Here is a 14,445-nt window from a genome sequence, read left to right on the forward strand (position 1 = left end):
CAAACTGCGGTCAAGCATTCTTTGTTGGTCAAGCAAGCGATCTTTAGCATACATTGATGAAGCTCGATCTGCTGTGCTCTTGATGATTTTTTGCTTTCAGATCGGCCAAAAAGTGGAACGATCCTATATCTCGGATCAACCAATAGTTCGGGGATGCAAACCGGCTCCGCCTGTGACGCCGATACAGTCAAAGCTGCCGTGTCCGTATAGGCGCTGAATCGTTACCACCTCAAACAGTAATAAATATAATACAGAATCACCTCAGATAGCACTGACACACCACAATATCCTGATTTCTTCACTTGATCTAAGCTTTCCGAACGATATTGAACAGCAGAATGGAAGAAAACAAATCTTATAATGATGTTATTGCTTCGAGAATAATAAACAACACATATAACCAGCTGATTCAATGCGGTCAAGTAAACGTCAAACTGGTCCTGGTCTTCTACTTCTTTCCATGTGTCAAAACGGGCTTTTTACGGCACCTCCTCTCAACTCACTTTGTATTAAAGCCAGGCTACATGATGAGAGATGTCAAAAAGATTTCGCTGAAAAGGAGGGGGGGGGGGAGGGCGGAGATATGCGAAATCTATTCGTCAAAAAGATTTCGCCGCCTAGAGCTGGAGTCTCGAAAAGATTTCGTTTCACTCTAGCCCTCTCTGTCACATTCTATGCGTTGCCATGGTAATTTTCGATTGAAGAAAGAGATAGCATGAAGTGCTCTGCATGCATGAACACGGGTAGATGCACCGGGATGATTTTGACATAAAAATTTCGCAAATCCCTCCCTTTTAACCGAAATCTTGTTAGCACCCCGCATCATGTAGCCTGGCTTTTAGATCCCCCCAGACAAAAAGTGATCTAAAACGACTGACAGCCCCTAATTTTGTGTCATATCCCCTGAAATTAGGACCTGGCTGTGAGAATGTGTGAGTGAGCACGAGCAGCCATATTGTATGCATGTGTTAGTGATATCGATTTGGTTTTGGACGGCTCCGAAATAGACGATGGTCTAGTTCACATGAAACATTTTTTGTATAGGCAAGTTTTATTGTCAAATCGGTTTACTCCGGCACGGTAGCGTTCAGTTATTTTGATACAAAACGGATAGATATCAGTATCGGCTTTACACGGCCCGTTTCACGATACGCGGACTAATTAGCTGCTGGGGTTCCGAGTTCGCTTACTCGCTGGATTCACACATATTCCAAATTTATAGGGCCCCCCGTATGGCTTTCTTAAGGCCCCGATTTTCATTTCTCTAATGGCCTTGTGTAAGCAATCCGCCACTGGTTCCGCGTTGGTTTTCAATGCGATCACGAATGGTTTCCCACTGCACTGTAACACTCACAATACACAATACACAATATGGCAAAAGGATCCAGAAGCCTCCATACGATTGTATTTAGCTTCGAATTCACGCTCTGCCTCTTCCAGAAAACGACGGCGCTTTCGGTAATGGGTTGATCTTGACGACATTTTAATATATATCAGCAGAAATATTGCTTTTCTAAAACGAAATCAGAATTGGGGTTAGTTCAGTTTGGCTAGTATTTTGGTTCTGTGCCGGCATCGTAAGTGTCAAGTATTCATCGACGCTCCAATACATACCAAAACCGCGCATGCGCGTTAAATCACCGTGTACACACACGACTGGTTGAATCGAAAACGGTTGTCGATGATACAGAGGAGCAGAACAGAAGACCAAAGCCAATACGAGGAAAAGAGAACGCAATATTGCGAATACACATTTGTGGGCCAAGTAGGGTGAGAAGTTCAGGGCCTAGCCTCAAAGTGATCTAAAATGTCTGGTGGGATGGTAGAATATATTGACGTTTGATTTTGAATTCCATATGTCCACATCAGCCAGTCACTTAAAAAGGAATGCTTTTCCCTAAATTTTGATTTGATAAATTTTTGTGATCGACAAACAATCCTTTTTGTGGAGCAAATGAAGAACAACACAATACATTTTATTCAAAATTGTCACTAATAGAACTCGCAAATTTTCATGCTTAAGTCCGATATACAGATCAGCGAGGTTTCGAATATCGAACACAATTTTTTATCATTTCATATTTCGCAAGCCAGATTTTATAAGATGGCCAGCTTTTTAAATCTGTTAAATGAACCAGAACCGTAGTATTCCTTCAGTTCATATTGGTTGAGTGAACTGCACGCACTATAAACTTTAAAACAAAGTTAACATACGGTTTATAGTTAACCTGTTGCAAACAACGAAAGAACTAATTTGATGGGCACCCAGCCTTTCGGCGCGAAAAGTACACGGAGAGCGAAAAAAGACATTTCCACGGAAAACTCGTATATGTACGTCGTGTTTCAAAGTTGTCACAACAATTGTAATATCAAGGAAAAACAGTTCTACTGAAGTTTATCCAATATGGGAGAAGGAAGAACGTTTTCTACGGGCGCCTGTTTTTCGGCAAACGGAAATGATAAAACTATCCACCAAATGAACGCATTCACAATACGACGTTCAGTGCATTTGTGACAAAACATCAGCTATGCCTGAGAACGAGTGAAACAGATCGTTCATTGTCCGAATAATCATGGTTCTCGTCACGTTGCGCTAAACTCAAATGTTCAAAGAAATTTAAAATAATTTTTTATAACATGGAACTAGGAACGATGAAATATGCACTTTCCAGATTCTAAACTCTTACTCTGAATTCCTTCCAAAATAATTTGCTATTATTACTCTATCAAATCTCCATCACATAATTTTTATTCGAAATTTTGGTTTCACGATACAATTCGTTTAAATTTGCCTTTCGGGTAGCCCGTCTGCAGTTTATCTATAAACCTCGCCAAACACGTTCAATTCACCTTGGGGGCCTGTACTTGCACTGCGAGATGTAAACATTATGGAACCAGCATTTGTCTCTTTCCTACACCGCTTTTGCCCGGTTGACAGTTAGTTCTTCTGTGCGTGTTTGTTTACAAACGAAAAAGTAGCTCCACCGAAAAAGGCCGCCAGCGAAAAGTGAAACGAACCCGCTACGAAAACCACCATGTCGGACAGTGATGTCGAGTACGATGCGTCCAACGTGGAAATTGAAGAACTCGACGTCGATGAGATCGATGAGTCGGTGCGGTCCGAATTTGTTGAGCTGCAGCAACAGCACGTGGTGATGCAACAGGGCGGCGGATATGCTGGACCGTCAACCGCATCTGCCGGTGCGTCCTCATCCGCCCAATCGGAGTCGGAAACGGATGACGAGAATATGTATCAGCGAGAGGTGCTGATCAAAAAGCTTGTCGCACGGGAAATTAGTTTCTCCGAGTACCAGGCTCAAATCCAGCAAGAGGACGATCTCGACGATGACGACGTTGATGTGGATCAGAGCGCGAAGAAAAAGTCCACCTTCTTCCAGGACTTTAATACTGCGCGGCGTGACGTTTTGAAGGGAAACTTCCAAGGCTCGACCAAACTGGAAGGAAAGTCAGTGTATCGTCGTCAGAAACGATGCCTACCAACGGCACTGCAAGGTTTGATGGGACAGGCGAACCTTTGCTACGCCAGGGGTGACGTAAAGACGGCGGAAGATCTGTGCATGGAAATCATTCGGCAGCTTCCCTTGGCGCACGAACCGTTCATCACGCTGGCCCAGATACACGAGATGACCGATCCGGAAAAGTATCTTCAGTACTCACTCATCGCGGCCCATTTGAATCCGTCCGATTCGGAGCAGTGGCTGCATGTGGCCGAAATATTCATCGAGCGCGATGATGTGTTCGAAGCGCTCAAATGTTACACGCGAGGCATCAGGGCCAACCCGAAAAATGTGGACATGCGTCTCAAACGTGCCCGACTGATGGAAACGAAAGATGAGAAGCAAGCCTTGCGGTACTACTACAACACGCTACCGTTCATCCCGAAGGAGCAGTCCGATTTACTCATCAGTACGGCGAAGCACGTCGCGAAAAAGTTCCACGAAGAAAGTAACGTCGGCGCGGCGCTCGATGCGATGCAGCGTGCTTACAGCACAGCGCCGGAGAAATTTAGCATGGAGGACATTAATCTGCTGATCGAGTTGCTAATAGCGAACGGTCACTACCGGCAGGCGCTGGACATTCTAGCGATGCACGCAAGCGTCGAGCTGTACAACTACGATCTCGGGGCTAGCGAGGATTCACCCATGAGCCCCAACTTTTCAATCGTAATACCGGACAACATAGTGCTCGATCTGCGCACAAAGCTGGCCGTAGTGCTTGTGCACTTAAAATGTGAGCAATGCTTCGAGAAAGTGATCGATGACATTCTCGCTCGCATCGATCCGGAGAACGATGGCGACTGTTATCTGGATGTTGCCGAAGCACTCATGAAGGAAGAATACTACCGTGACGCATTGCGGCTGCTGGTGCCGTTGATCAAGAGTAAGAAATTCTCCCTGGCTGCGGTCTGGTTGCGGTACGCCGATTGCTCTCGTTGGATTGAAAACTATGACGAAGCGATTGTGGGCTACAGAAAGGTGGAATGAATATAGCACAACGATCTGCTTTTCCTTGGACTAATTTCCCCGTTTAATTCTAGGTGGTTTCCCTCGCACACTATCTCGACGCACGATTGGCCCTAGCTGCACTGCTTAAAAAGCAGGGTAAATACGACGAAGCACTGCAAGCGTTAGAGCAAGATCCCGACAACGAATATCTCGACCCGGAGGTGCTGCATGAGCGGTGCTTGATGCTGCATGAAGCCGGTCGCTACCAGGAATTGCTCGGAGCCGGTTTCATACTGCTCGCTCGACACTGCTACCAGATTAAGAAACGGCAAGACATAGCAGTACTGTCGCACGTAAAGTACTACGAGAACAAAAATCGAACCCTTGGTGAAGGTGTACCGGACTTTGTGCAGGGAAGCGATTTGCCGCTCGAAACGGAGTGGGATCTTGCCATCCGCCTGCTGACGGTGGCCGACGAGCAACGGGACTATACGTACTACATGAAGCTGGTGTTTACGCTGCAAACTTCGAAACGATTCCACTGCTACCGGCCGGAGCTGCTGCAGCTTGCACTTACCGCCTGCATTTACAACCGCGATCCAACCTTCGGACTGAACATAATGCGCGATCTCATCCGTCCGCTGTTCAACCTGAAGGGCGACGCATTCGAGTCGAAGATCAACCATCCGCAGCTGTGGAATTTGTTCAACCTGATCGTGTTCATTAGCGGCGACGTACGGTACCATCGCTATCTGTCGCGCATTTTCTTCCGCTCGTCCAAGATCGGCATCTATCCGAAGGTGTTGATTGCCAACTATCACCTGAACTGCTGCACCTTCAAGTACGCACTGAACGAGTACAACAAAATATATCTCGTCACGAATGATCCGCTGCATGCGATGATGATTGCCGTCACGCTCACGCAGATCGCCTGCCAAAAGTTCACGAACAAGAAGCAATCGCTGATCGCACAGGCGAACGTGTTTATGGAAAAGTATCTGGCTGAACGGCCGGAAGAGGTGCGGAACGAGGTGTTCTACAACTTTGGCCGAATGTACCATCAGCTGGGATTGCTTCATCTGGCGGTCGATTACTATAAGCGGGTGCTAAGCTTCGACAGCCCGGTTGTGAGGGAAAATCCGCAGTACTTAGATTTGAAAGCGGAGGCGGCTTTCAACCTGAGCTTCATCTACAAACATAGCGGAAACCATGATCTGGCTCGCAAATATCTGTACGACTATATACAGGTGTAAGGGAATGGAGCCGGTTGATTTTGTTAAATGGTAAATATATAGTTTTGTAATTTATAGCAGCGGTATGTTAGTATTATTTTTTAGGATATTCTCGTCCCATACTTACTTGCTTCTTCGGTTTAACTAGATCGTCAGTACCGGATACGGAGAGGCTCTTTTCTGGGGTTTCTTCTCTAAGCTCATCTGGATGAATAATGATTAATGTTAGTTGGCAATTTGTTTATTATCTTGGGTAAATAATTCAAAATGTATTAAGAAGTGGTTATGAGTTTGCTGAATGCGAAGAACCGTGCGAAGACTGTACACGTTCCATCGAGAAATTCATCAAAAAAGTTAACCATCTTCTGTGCGGTGACTCGTCAAAAGAATGCTCGCGAGCAAATTCTGTATCCAGAGTAAAATGTTACTTGATGTTTATGCCTTTGTGTGTCGAAAAAGCAACGAACGATTATGTTTTGCTCTGGCGAAAACCCGTATGGACGCTGTTTCCAATGGACGCCGCTACATGGATAACTTTATTTCACATATTTAAGCATATTTCACGTATTTAAGCATACGAGCCGATGAATTTCCAAACCCCAATCATCTGACCAGTGTCATGGTTTTTGGCTTGGTAACGTCCAATGACGCTGATGTATTACTATCGCAACGTCCACTTATCTGAAGAGCAAAGTGTTTTACTAAAGGAGGATGGAGTGGTCCGTGTATTGAAGCTATACTTGCCTGCAAAATATCCCATCCTAGTGTGAAGACTTTGAGGACAATTATAACACGCACGTGTCACGTGACCATGCTAGGGAACTAGGTACGAAAATCGTGTTCAAGCTTCTGGCGTCGCTTTGAGAAAGATTTACATGGTCCTCCCTCGCTTGGTGACATGGCTGCGATCGTACCTGAGTGATGGTACCTTGCATGCTCCAGTATTCTTCAGCGGAAGTAATCTTGGACCGTTGCTGTTCGTGCTCTACAACAGCGACCTGTCGATGGTGCTTCCTGATAAGAACTTTCTGTTATACACCGACGATGCAAAGTTGTTTCACTCACTATGAGAGTTCGACTCCAGGTGCAAGCGAAACGTCCTGAGTCTATGCGATGACAAATCCGTCACCATCACCTTTAACCGATCACGAACCCCTACTCTCTTCAGCTACGAATTAAGCGGACAAATCCTTTAGACCAGTCAGTCCTTTAGATTTAGGCGTGTTCATCGATACGACGGTGTCTTTCGAGGAAACAGCTGGACCATGTCGTGACGAGGTGTAACCGATTGCAATGACTGGTTAAAAAAATGGCGCGGGAGTTCCGCGTTCCCTTTTGCATCAAGTCGTTACACTGCGTTTGCTGATGGAACATGTGATTAAAGTGTGGTTGCCTTCCTGGCCACCCGTTCCTTACAGCTTCGCGTTTCGTTTTACGCTGCTAGTATCGTAGCCTGGACTATGGGACCAGGTGTCTGCTGCTCGGATTGCCACAGCTCAACGAACGCATTCAACGTGCCAAACTTGCCTTCTCTGCCGGCGTTCTCAACGGTACCAAAGATTGTCCAGCGCTCCTCTCGTCGGTAGGTCTATTTGTGCCAGCCAGTCTTCTCCGGACGTCGTTTGGTTTGGTTTGGTTTGGTCTCTATGTGCCGTCTCCTCAACTCGGTCGGTGAAACAAAACCTTTCTGTTGTGCGTTAAACAAATGTATGTTAAATGTAGGTTTACGTTCGTCAACAATATCGAGAGGGCTAATCAGTTCGTCGGTTTTAATTAAATAAACAAATAGACATTTTATTTTATTTTTTAATAACTTTGGAACTTGATTTTGCAATGGGGTTTCTATACCTCAAAGGCACGCTCTATACATTTTTGTTCGGACACGGAAGGAAGCTCGTTCTAACACTTCAGGTACATGTTGTTATAGGTTTCTTTTTTATTGAATCTGTTAAAATATTAACACTTTAGTTTTCACTATCAGATAAATCACTCACGTTAGTTGTATGTATGCTGTCTTGCAGACCAAAATTTCCCTCGCAAAAATTTCCATCTATCAACTGTCATGTTCTATACAAAGCTCGTTTGAAATTGGTTTCTTTTGTCAGGCTACACAAACAATTTAAACTGCATGGTGCTTCTTCGGTATGCCTATGCTATAAAAAAAGCGAGAAAGATTCATTGACATTCACTTTTTATTAGATTTTATTCAAACGTTTTGTAAAATGAAGATAAACCGTCTGCTTCCACTTAGCATTGAGATGAATTTAAAAAATTACGAAAGATTTTTTTTTTACTGCACATAATTTTTAACAAAGCATCAGCAAAGTCAAGCAAAAACTAATCATTATCGCCGCCCATAAACATCATACTTCTAACGTATCTGAACGTTTAAATTGCTGATACAAGATAACGTGTATTGCGATAAGAATTTGGGTTTTGCAATAAAAAGATGGAGCGTACTGCCATCTTTTGCAACGTGACGATGTGTAAATTTGCAATCTTAAATTAACTGTGATCTTGCAATTGTTTCCAACCGAGAACGAAACACAATATTAACGACCTGTTAGACTTCCATTATTAGAGTTTGATTAATTCTTTCTGACAGAAATATAAATTATTTTGTGGGTGTGTTTCATTGCCTGTCTGTCGGCCCTTAAACCCTAGCAAATGTGAGTGTGTTGGGTAGTAAATGCGGAAGTAAGATAAGTTTATCAACTTAGTGTACTCAAGGGGAGGACATACAACCAATTGTGGTTAGAACAGTTTTTTTTCAGTCTTTGTTAATATGCGGTGCATTGTAAAGTTTTGATACATTAATTATCTACGATTTTTTGTTTGTTTGTTTGCTTTAAACAGCATGGGTGACACTTCCAACAACTTCCATACTCAATATTCTTTGCTGTGTGGTAACGTAAGCAATCTATTTAAGGTAATCCTTCCTTTTTTGCCCGTAAAGCTAGAATAGTAAAAGCTTTTAAACGAAACTGCTTGCTCGAACGTTCAAACTCTATTCCAGCGTGATGCGTCGCACACCGCACGACATACAAAACTTGGCGCTACTAATCATAAACCGTGCACCACACTCGTGACAAAATTTGGACATGGGATTCATGATCAGATTTGCGATCCCGTCGGAATTGTCTTTGTGGGGCAGTGCTTCATGCTTGTGGCCCTTGAGCTGTGAAGCACTGGTTATCGGTGGAAGCGATGTGTGAAGCGGAAGGCTACTGAACGAGCTGCTGTCTAGTGCATTCGTTGGCTGCGCCGGTTGGATTTGACAGGTGGTGGTAGAGCTGCGCGAACTCGGCCGTGTCTGGCGTATTGGCACGGGAGGTGCATAGTCTGGTGGTGACTGCGTGGATAGACTGCTACATTCCATCAAGTGGTTAAATGGGGAGTCCGGAGAGAGAGAGAGAGAAAAAAAAAACGACGGGATATATCATGAAAAGCGGTTAGTGAGGCAACCGTTATTGTATATTAACAGCATGCATTCAGTTATGTTTTACTGCATCACTATGGTTTCATTTCCGGGGAAAGGTCCAATCACGATTGTGATCAATGAACTTGATAAAACGATTGTACAAAATCATCTCCAGTAAACCGTTCGAATCAGTAGATCTGCTAGATCGACTTGTATGCTGTAGTGGATAATCATACTGTTATAAATTATTGTTGAAAGTTAAATGTCGTTTAAAATACTAACTAAGCGTTGGTGGAAATTATCCTTCTGACCGTGAACGAGTCGAACTGACCTCAGTAGCGACTAACATTTTTTTTTTGGCAAACCTTCCTCGCAGGACCTTATCGAATCTTTATTTTGCCATTACGGAGGTGCTACTCTCTGGTTCTCTCTTCTTGACCTAACGACCTTTTAAGGCCATGCCTGCCATTTCTAGTTTACTTGACTTAATGATACCACGTAGATGGATAGTAAGTTCTCACTATGGGGGAATGGGCCTGATGGGATTTAAACCTCAGTCCTGCCGTGTAAAGGCCCGAGTGGAGTTGTTACTAGAAATCAACATTTAGATTGAGCGAAGAAAAAGTGACACCCATGGCAAAGGTCCGTCCCTAACTGACCTGATGGGCTGCGTTAGAAGGAGTGGCAATATTTTCTTCATGTGGGGTGTAGGCAAAAAGAATCCTATAAGATATCTGTAGCAATTCCCACGTTAGTCCAATTTTTATCCATACGTTATGTTATTTAGATTATGTTATTAGATTGACGAGTGAATCATCTATTCCACAAGTTGTAGTTATAGTTAAAACGATGCTTTGGTGTATATGCAAGATCCGTTATTTGATTTTTTCTAATGAGCTGAACTATGATGCAGTTACATTTGTGGAAAGCCTGAATCTGTTAAGCTCATGTGGGAATGGAGTGAAAGATCGTAAAGAGTTAGGGTGCGACCTACCTGCGATATGCTGAATCAGCACTAGCCTGCGAACGTTCGGACGATCGCTTGTTCAACGGGTAATCCTCGACGCTGTACAATTCCTCGGAATCGATCGAACATACGGAGGACGAGGAACCGCACATGCGATTGAGTTCCTGTACGCTTTTCAGCAGATCACGCTCCAAATGATCGAACGATTCCGCCGGGTACCTCGGTTCGTACATGTGTCCGGTTACATGGGACGAAGTTGGAGTTGATGATGCTGATGTGCCGGTATGGTTAGCGTGGTATGATGATTTGTTACTGTAGCTATTCTTCCTACCGTTTACGGGACTCGGCGATGAGTAGTACGGATGTGCGACTGGCTGCCCATTCTTGCCACTTCCGTTCTGCAACGGGTCCGCTGCCGTCGTTGGCCTGCTGTGAATGTTAGGTAAATTCTGCATTGTCGACAGGGAAGTAGTACCGCTAGACCCATTATTATTATTAGCCGACGACGGTACAGCGGGAAGCGAAATGGCAGCTGAGTCTTCGCTCATCCTTCGACGGGCAACGTTGCTTCGTTGGTGATGGACAGGCGGATGAACGGTTTCCGTACCCTTTGAATGCTCGTGCCCATCGCCAGCAGTGGTGCTGTGGTTGTGTGGATGTTGGGTATTAATCGGTTTGCTGTTATAGTAAGTGTTACTGTTGAGGCTATTACTGTAATGGCTAGGACTACTAAAGCTACTACTACTATTGCTACTGTTATTATTACTGGCTGTGCCGCTACCATTCCGCACACACATATCCACTCGTGGCACGCCACTACTTTCATTATTGCTGTGTACGTGATGGACTGTGTTAACAACAGCGGCCTCTCTGTGGCCGCCACTGTCCAGGCTATTGCTTCGTTTGCCATTGCCATGATCACCGTAGCTGGACACCGTCCGGCGACTGCTGTCGGTACGAGAAAACAGTGAATGTTTGTATTCTTTTGCACTGAGTGGCGAACGTTGATGCAAATCTTCCAGCGACTGCATAAATTCATCGACATCGAATTGCTCCAGCGCCGAAGCTATGACTGATCGATCACGGCCAGCCGAAGGTGTGGACGGTGTGGTATTGCTTGACGGTGATCGTGTGTGGTTAAGGTTGCCCAAGTACGACGATGGTGATTTCAACCTGGTCAGATTGTAGGTTGGTTGCGTTACCGTACTACTTTTGGGAGCATGATTATCTTCGCCCTTCGGAGGCGTCGGTGCGATGGATGATTTTTTCGGCTGCTCCTGTACATCCGAATTGCCCGACTCATGTCCGGTGCGGTATCCCGAATCTTCCCGATCCTGGCGGGTAAGCTGTGGTCGTTTCTCACAGTTTGTACTACTTTTGCTTATTCTATGATGATCCACTGGGCTGGAGGAATGACTTGCGGCCGGGCTACTGTTGTCACTGATACTGCTCTCAGCACTGCTGCTGTTGGGCCCGTCGTTTGTTTTGCTGTAATCGAAACTAGTCTCGATACGCGTGCGTTCGGGTGGTTTCGGGGCCACACTTATCGAGGCTCGCGGTGGTGGAGGTGGTGGAGCAACCGACCGTTCCTGTTTCGGCTCAACGGTTTTCAGCGTGAGCTTCTTACCTTCTGCAGACATGCCGCCGATGCAACTATCATCCACATCCTTAGTTGAAGCTCTGACCAGATTTATCGGTAAATTATCACATTTGTTTATAAGCTTTGGATCGATATAGCTGTTGTCGGCGCGGTTATCAGTGTCCACCTGTGGGTCCTTCTGTTTTGTAATACTAGGCTTCCCAATTATTGCATCTAGCGATATAACCATCGGTTTAATGTTAGTGACTTCGGTCGTATGATTACTGCTGTAAGTGATGTTGATTGGTTCTAGCTTAATTGGGACCAATTTTTGCGGCTGCTTTTTCATCGCATCATCCTCCGCTGGTTGCTGTGCCACCGTTCGCTTCGTTATCGTTTGCTGTTCTTCATCATTTGTTAAAGATTCGTTACTTTTCACCGAAGCTTGCGCAATGTTTAACAGCTCCTGTTTCTGTTTCTGTTGCGTCGAATCCGCGCTTAACGATGACGTTCGCTTGCTGAGACTGTTACTCTTGTCCTTCATGTCCTTTTCACTGAACGCAAGCTCGTTTTCGTACTTCAAAAATACGGCTAACGAATCGGTCTTGGACAGAGGTATCTCGCCACCGGCTGGATTGTTGGGATCCTTGATGTCTAGCTTGAGATTCTTGCGAACCGTACTGGAGTCGCGCAGCTTCGGTTTCGGTTCCGCCATCTGCAGCGCATTAAATGTCGATTTGATCGGTAGTTCGTCGTATTCGGAGGATTTGAGGAAATTGGGCGACACCGGCCCATCGTCGGTGATGCCCTTCTGTATGTTAGACTTTGCCTTCTCCACATACATTGGGCGAGACACCTTGCGCGGCATTCGCAACGAGTACGCTCGCCGGAAGTTCGAGTTGTGGTGCGCAGCTTTCGACGCACCGCCATTGCTCGCTTTGTCGGATGGGATACCACCACCGCTAGTGCTCATTTGATTGAGCCGTGAGGTGCTGGTAGTGCTCCCTGCGGTGCTGGCATTTATCAGCGACGTGGTAGGAGAAAACAACTCCTCCAGCTGTCGCCTAGCAGACAGGAATGGATCGTACCGGTCAGGGCTGTATCCACTGGTAGTGAAAAGGGTGTTGGGGAAGAAACAAGAATAAACAAAGTCGTAGTTCGAATTGGATCCAATGGTGTGATAAACCACGTTACTGTACAAATTAATCAATTTAGGTTTTTGCAGATGTTAAAGTTTACTGTATCGAAGCATGAACAGGTAGAACAAATGAATGTGAAAGTGTCCGTCCTCGTCGTCGTCTTGTAAGGTCTATGTTGAATGCTTGGGTTGATGGCAGTAGCAGCATTGTGAGTGCAATTTGCGAACAGCGTTAATGACACATACAAAACAGGATGAGTGAACATTCACCATCTAAAAGAAGTCCGTATGTATGTACACAAGTAACATCTAGTATCTATTTATTATACGAAACAAACAAAACCACACGTTTAAAAACCAGAAAAACAAACATAACAGAAAATTACCGATTCTTGACCGAGTGATAAAAAGCAGAAATGGTTTCGATCTCCTCGTATCACTCTATTGACCCAGGACCAGTAAAATGTGCGCCACAGTCTAACTCTAAGTGCACAATAACAATAAGTTTCAACTTTACACAAATCACACTGTACTGCACTATGACCAACTTATGAAATAAAAAAGGGAATCTCTACGAAGAGGTGGTGCAAAGTAGTAGTAGAGCAGAGGAGCAAGCCAAACACACCCCATCGCTACTACTAGCCGGTGACAATGGACAGGTGGTGGTGGTGCGATATCTTACTGGCCACTACAGATCTAATCACACTCGATCGTTAACCCTGGCCATAGAAAGAGATAAACGGCCAACGAACCTGTTGCTCGTGCATCGCACGGTTTGCGCGATGACCGGTCGATGGGTCATCCGTTCGCTATGGTTGTTGTGGCCAATGATTTCGAACTTCTCAACCCTCTGGTCGGCGGTCCGTAGTTTGTGCGGCTTGTACGTCGTCGTCGTCACGTTGCTGTCTACAGTGGAGCGGTTCAGTAGGTTTTTTAGCTGCGTACGGCAACCGGCGTCATTTCGGTTGCTGAAGGCGTTGCTGCTGTTATTATGGTTGCAGTAGTTCTGCTCTACTCTACCGTTCTTGTTAATTGTGTTGTTATTGTTATTATTGTTCGTATCGCTAGGCAGTCGTTCACTACTGAGTGCTAATGTCTTGGTCCGTTTCGTGCCCTTCTTGGCTTCCTCGCGTTTGATGATCTTTGGTTCCTTGGCGAGGCTAGCTACGTTCCCCAAGGAGTTTTGCTGTAATGAATTTGGTGATAGGTGGAATTTTCTGCTAGGATCGGATGGGTGGTCAGTACCGGGCACAGGGAAGAGGGGGATGAGGAGAAGGTTTGCAGGAAGGAGCAAAAAACACATGCAGCATTAATTGGAGTAAATGGAAAGCAGCGAAAAATGAGAATGAAAATCAGTTAGTAAATTTGTATTATTAGTTTTGCTTTTTTTGCTACGCAATGCTCCAAATTTTTAACTCTTTTGCACTTGCTTGGTGATTCATGATCGGCATCCCAACTTACTTATCGCTTGAGACGGATGAGCTCATCGAATTGTGACGTGGCATGTGCAAATCTAATTCGGCAAGGCTGTTCGTGGACCCTCCGCAGCTCAAGCTTCCCGAATACTTCTCTCGATTTAAGGCACGTTTCGATCTGAAATTGTACGGTACATTTTTTTTTTTCAAAACATTCGGACAAATTG

General features: G+C 45.0%; 2 protein-coding genes and 1 long non-coding RNA gene across 24 annotated transcripts in view; 1 reads left to right on the plus strand and 2 right to left on the minus strand.

Moving 5' to 3' along the window:
• Positions 1 to 1,032: 1,032 nt before the first annotated feature.
• Positions 1,033 to 1,806, minus strand: LOC118507367. Its single transcript, XR_004905631.1, has 2 exons — positions 1,615 to 1,806; positions 1,033 to 1,513 (listed from the first exon to the last, which is right to left on the minus strand). It is a non-coding gene; the product is annotated as an uncharacterized LOC118507367 (long non-coding RNA).
• Positions 1,807 to 2,920: 1,114 nt separating this feature from the next.
• LOC118507370 (general transcription factor 3C polypeptide 3) lies at positions 2,921 to 5,773 on the plus strand. Its single transcript, XM_036045812.1, has 2 exons — positions 2,921 to 4,496; positions 4,559 to 5,773. The coding sequence occupies exons 1-2, from the start codon at positions 3,036 to 3,038 to the stop codon at positions 5,717 to 5,719; spliced, it is 2,622 nt and encodes an 873-aa protein (XP_035901705.1). The 5' UTR covers positions 2,921 to 3,035; the 3' UTR covers positions 5,720 to 5,773.
• A 1,837-nt stretch (positions 5,774 to 7,610) lies between these two features.
• LOC118507368 (putative uncharacterized protein DDB_G0277255) overlaps positions 7,611 to 14,445 on the minus strand; it is a 32,303-nt gene continuing 25,468 nt past the window's right edge. For 14 of the 22 annotated variants that reach the window (XM_036045797.1, XM_036045803.1, XM_036045796.1 and 11 more), the window contains 4 exons: positions 14,265 to 14,396; positions 13,556 to 14,023; positions 10,114 to 12,771; positions 7,611 to 9,066 (listed from right to left, as the gene is read on the minus strand). In XM_036045797.1, coding sequence (XP_035901690.1) covers positions 8,706 to 9,066; positions 10,114 to 12,771; positions 13,556 to 14,023; positions 14,265 to 14,396 — 3,619 coding nt within the window. In that variant the 3' untranslated portion in view covers positions 7,611 to 8,705. The remainder of the gene's footprint in view (positions 9,067 to 10,113; positions 12,772 to 13,555; positions 14,024 to 14,264; positions 14,397 to 14,445) is intronic. The other 8 variants (XM_036045804.1, XM_036045809.1, XM_036045808.1 and 5 more) reach the window with 4 other exon arrangements.

The sequence above is a fragment of the Anopheles stephensi genome, chromosome 2 (assembly GCF_013141755.1).
Source record: "Anopheles stephensi strain Indian chromosome 2, UCI_ANSTEP_V1.0, whole genome shotgun sequence".
Lineage (NCBI taxonomy): Eukaryota > Metazoa > Arthropoda > Insecta > Diptera > Culicidae > Anopheles > Anopheles stephensi.

Bases quoted from the DNA above. Each gene is read 5' to 3' on its own strand.
- LOC118507370 (XM_036045812.1), top strand. From the start codon at position 3,036: ATGTCGGACAGTGATGTCGAGTACGATGCGTCCAACGTGGAAATTGAA. The intron at 4,497-4,558 runs GTGGAATGAATA...GTTTAATTCTAG, and splicing joins CGATTGTGGGCTACAGAAAG to GTGGTTTCCCTCGCACACTA.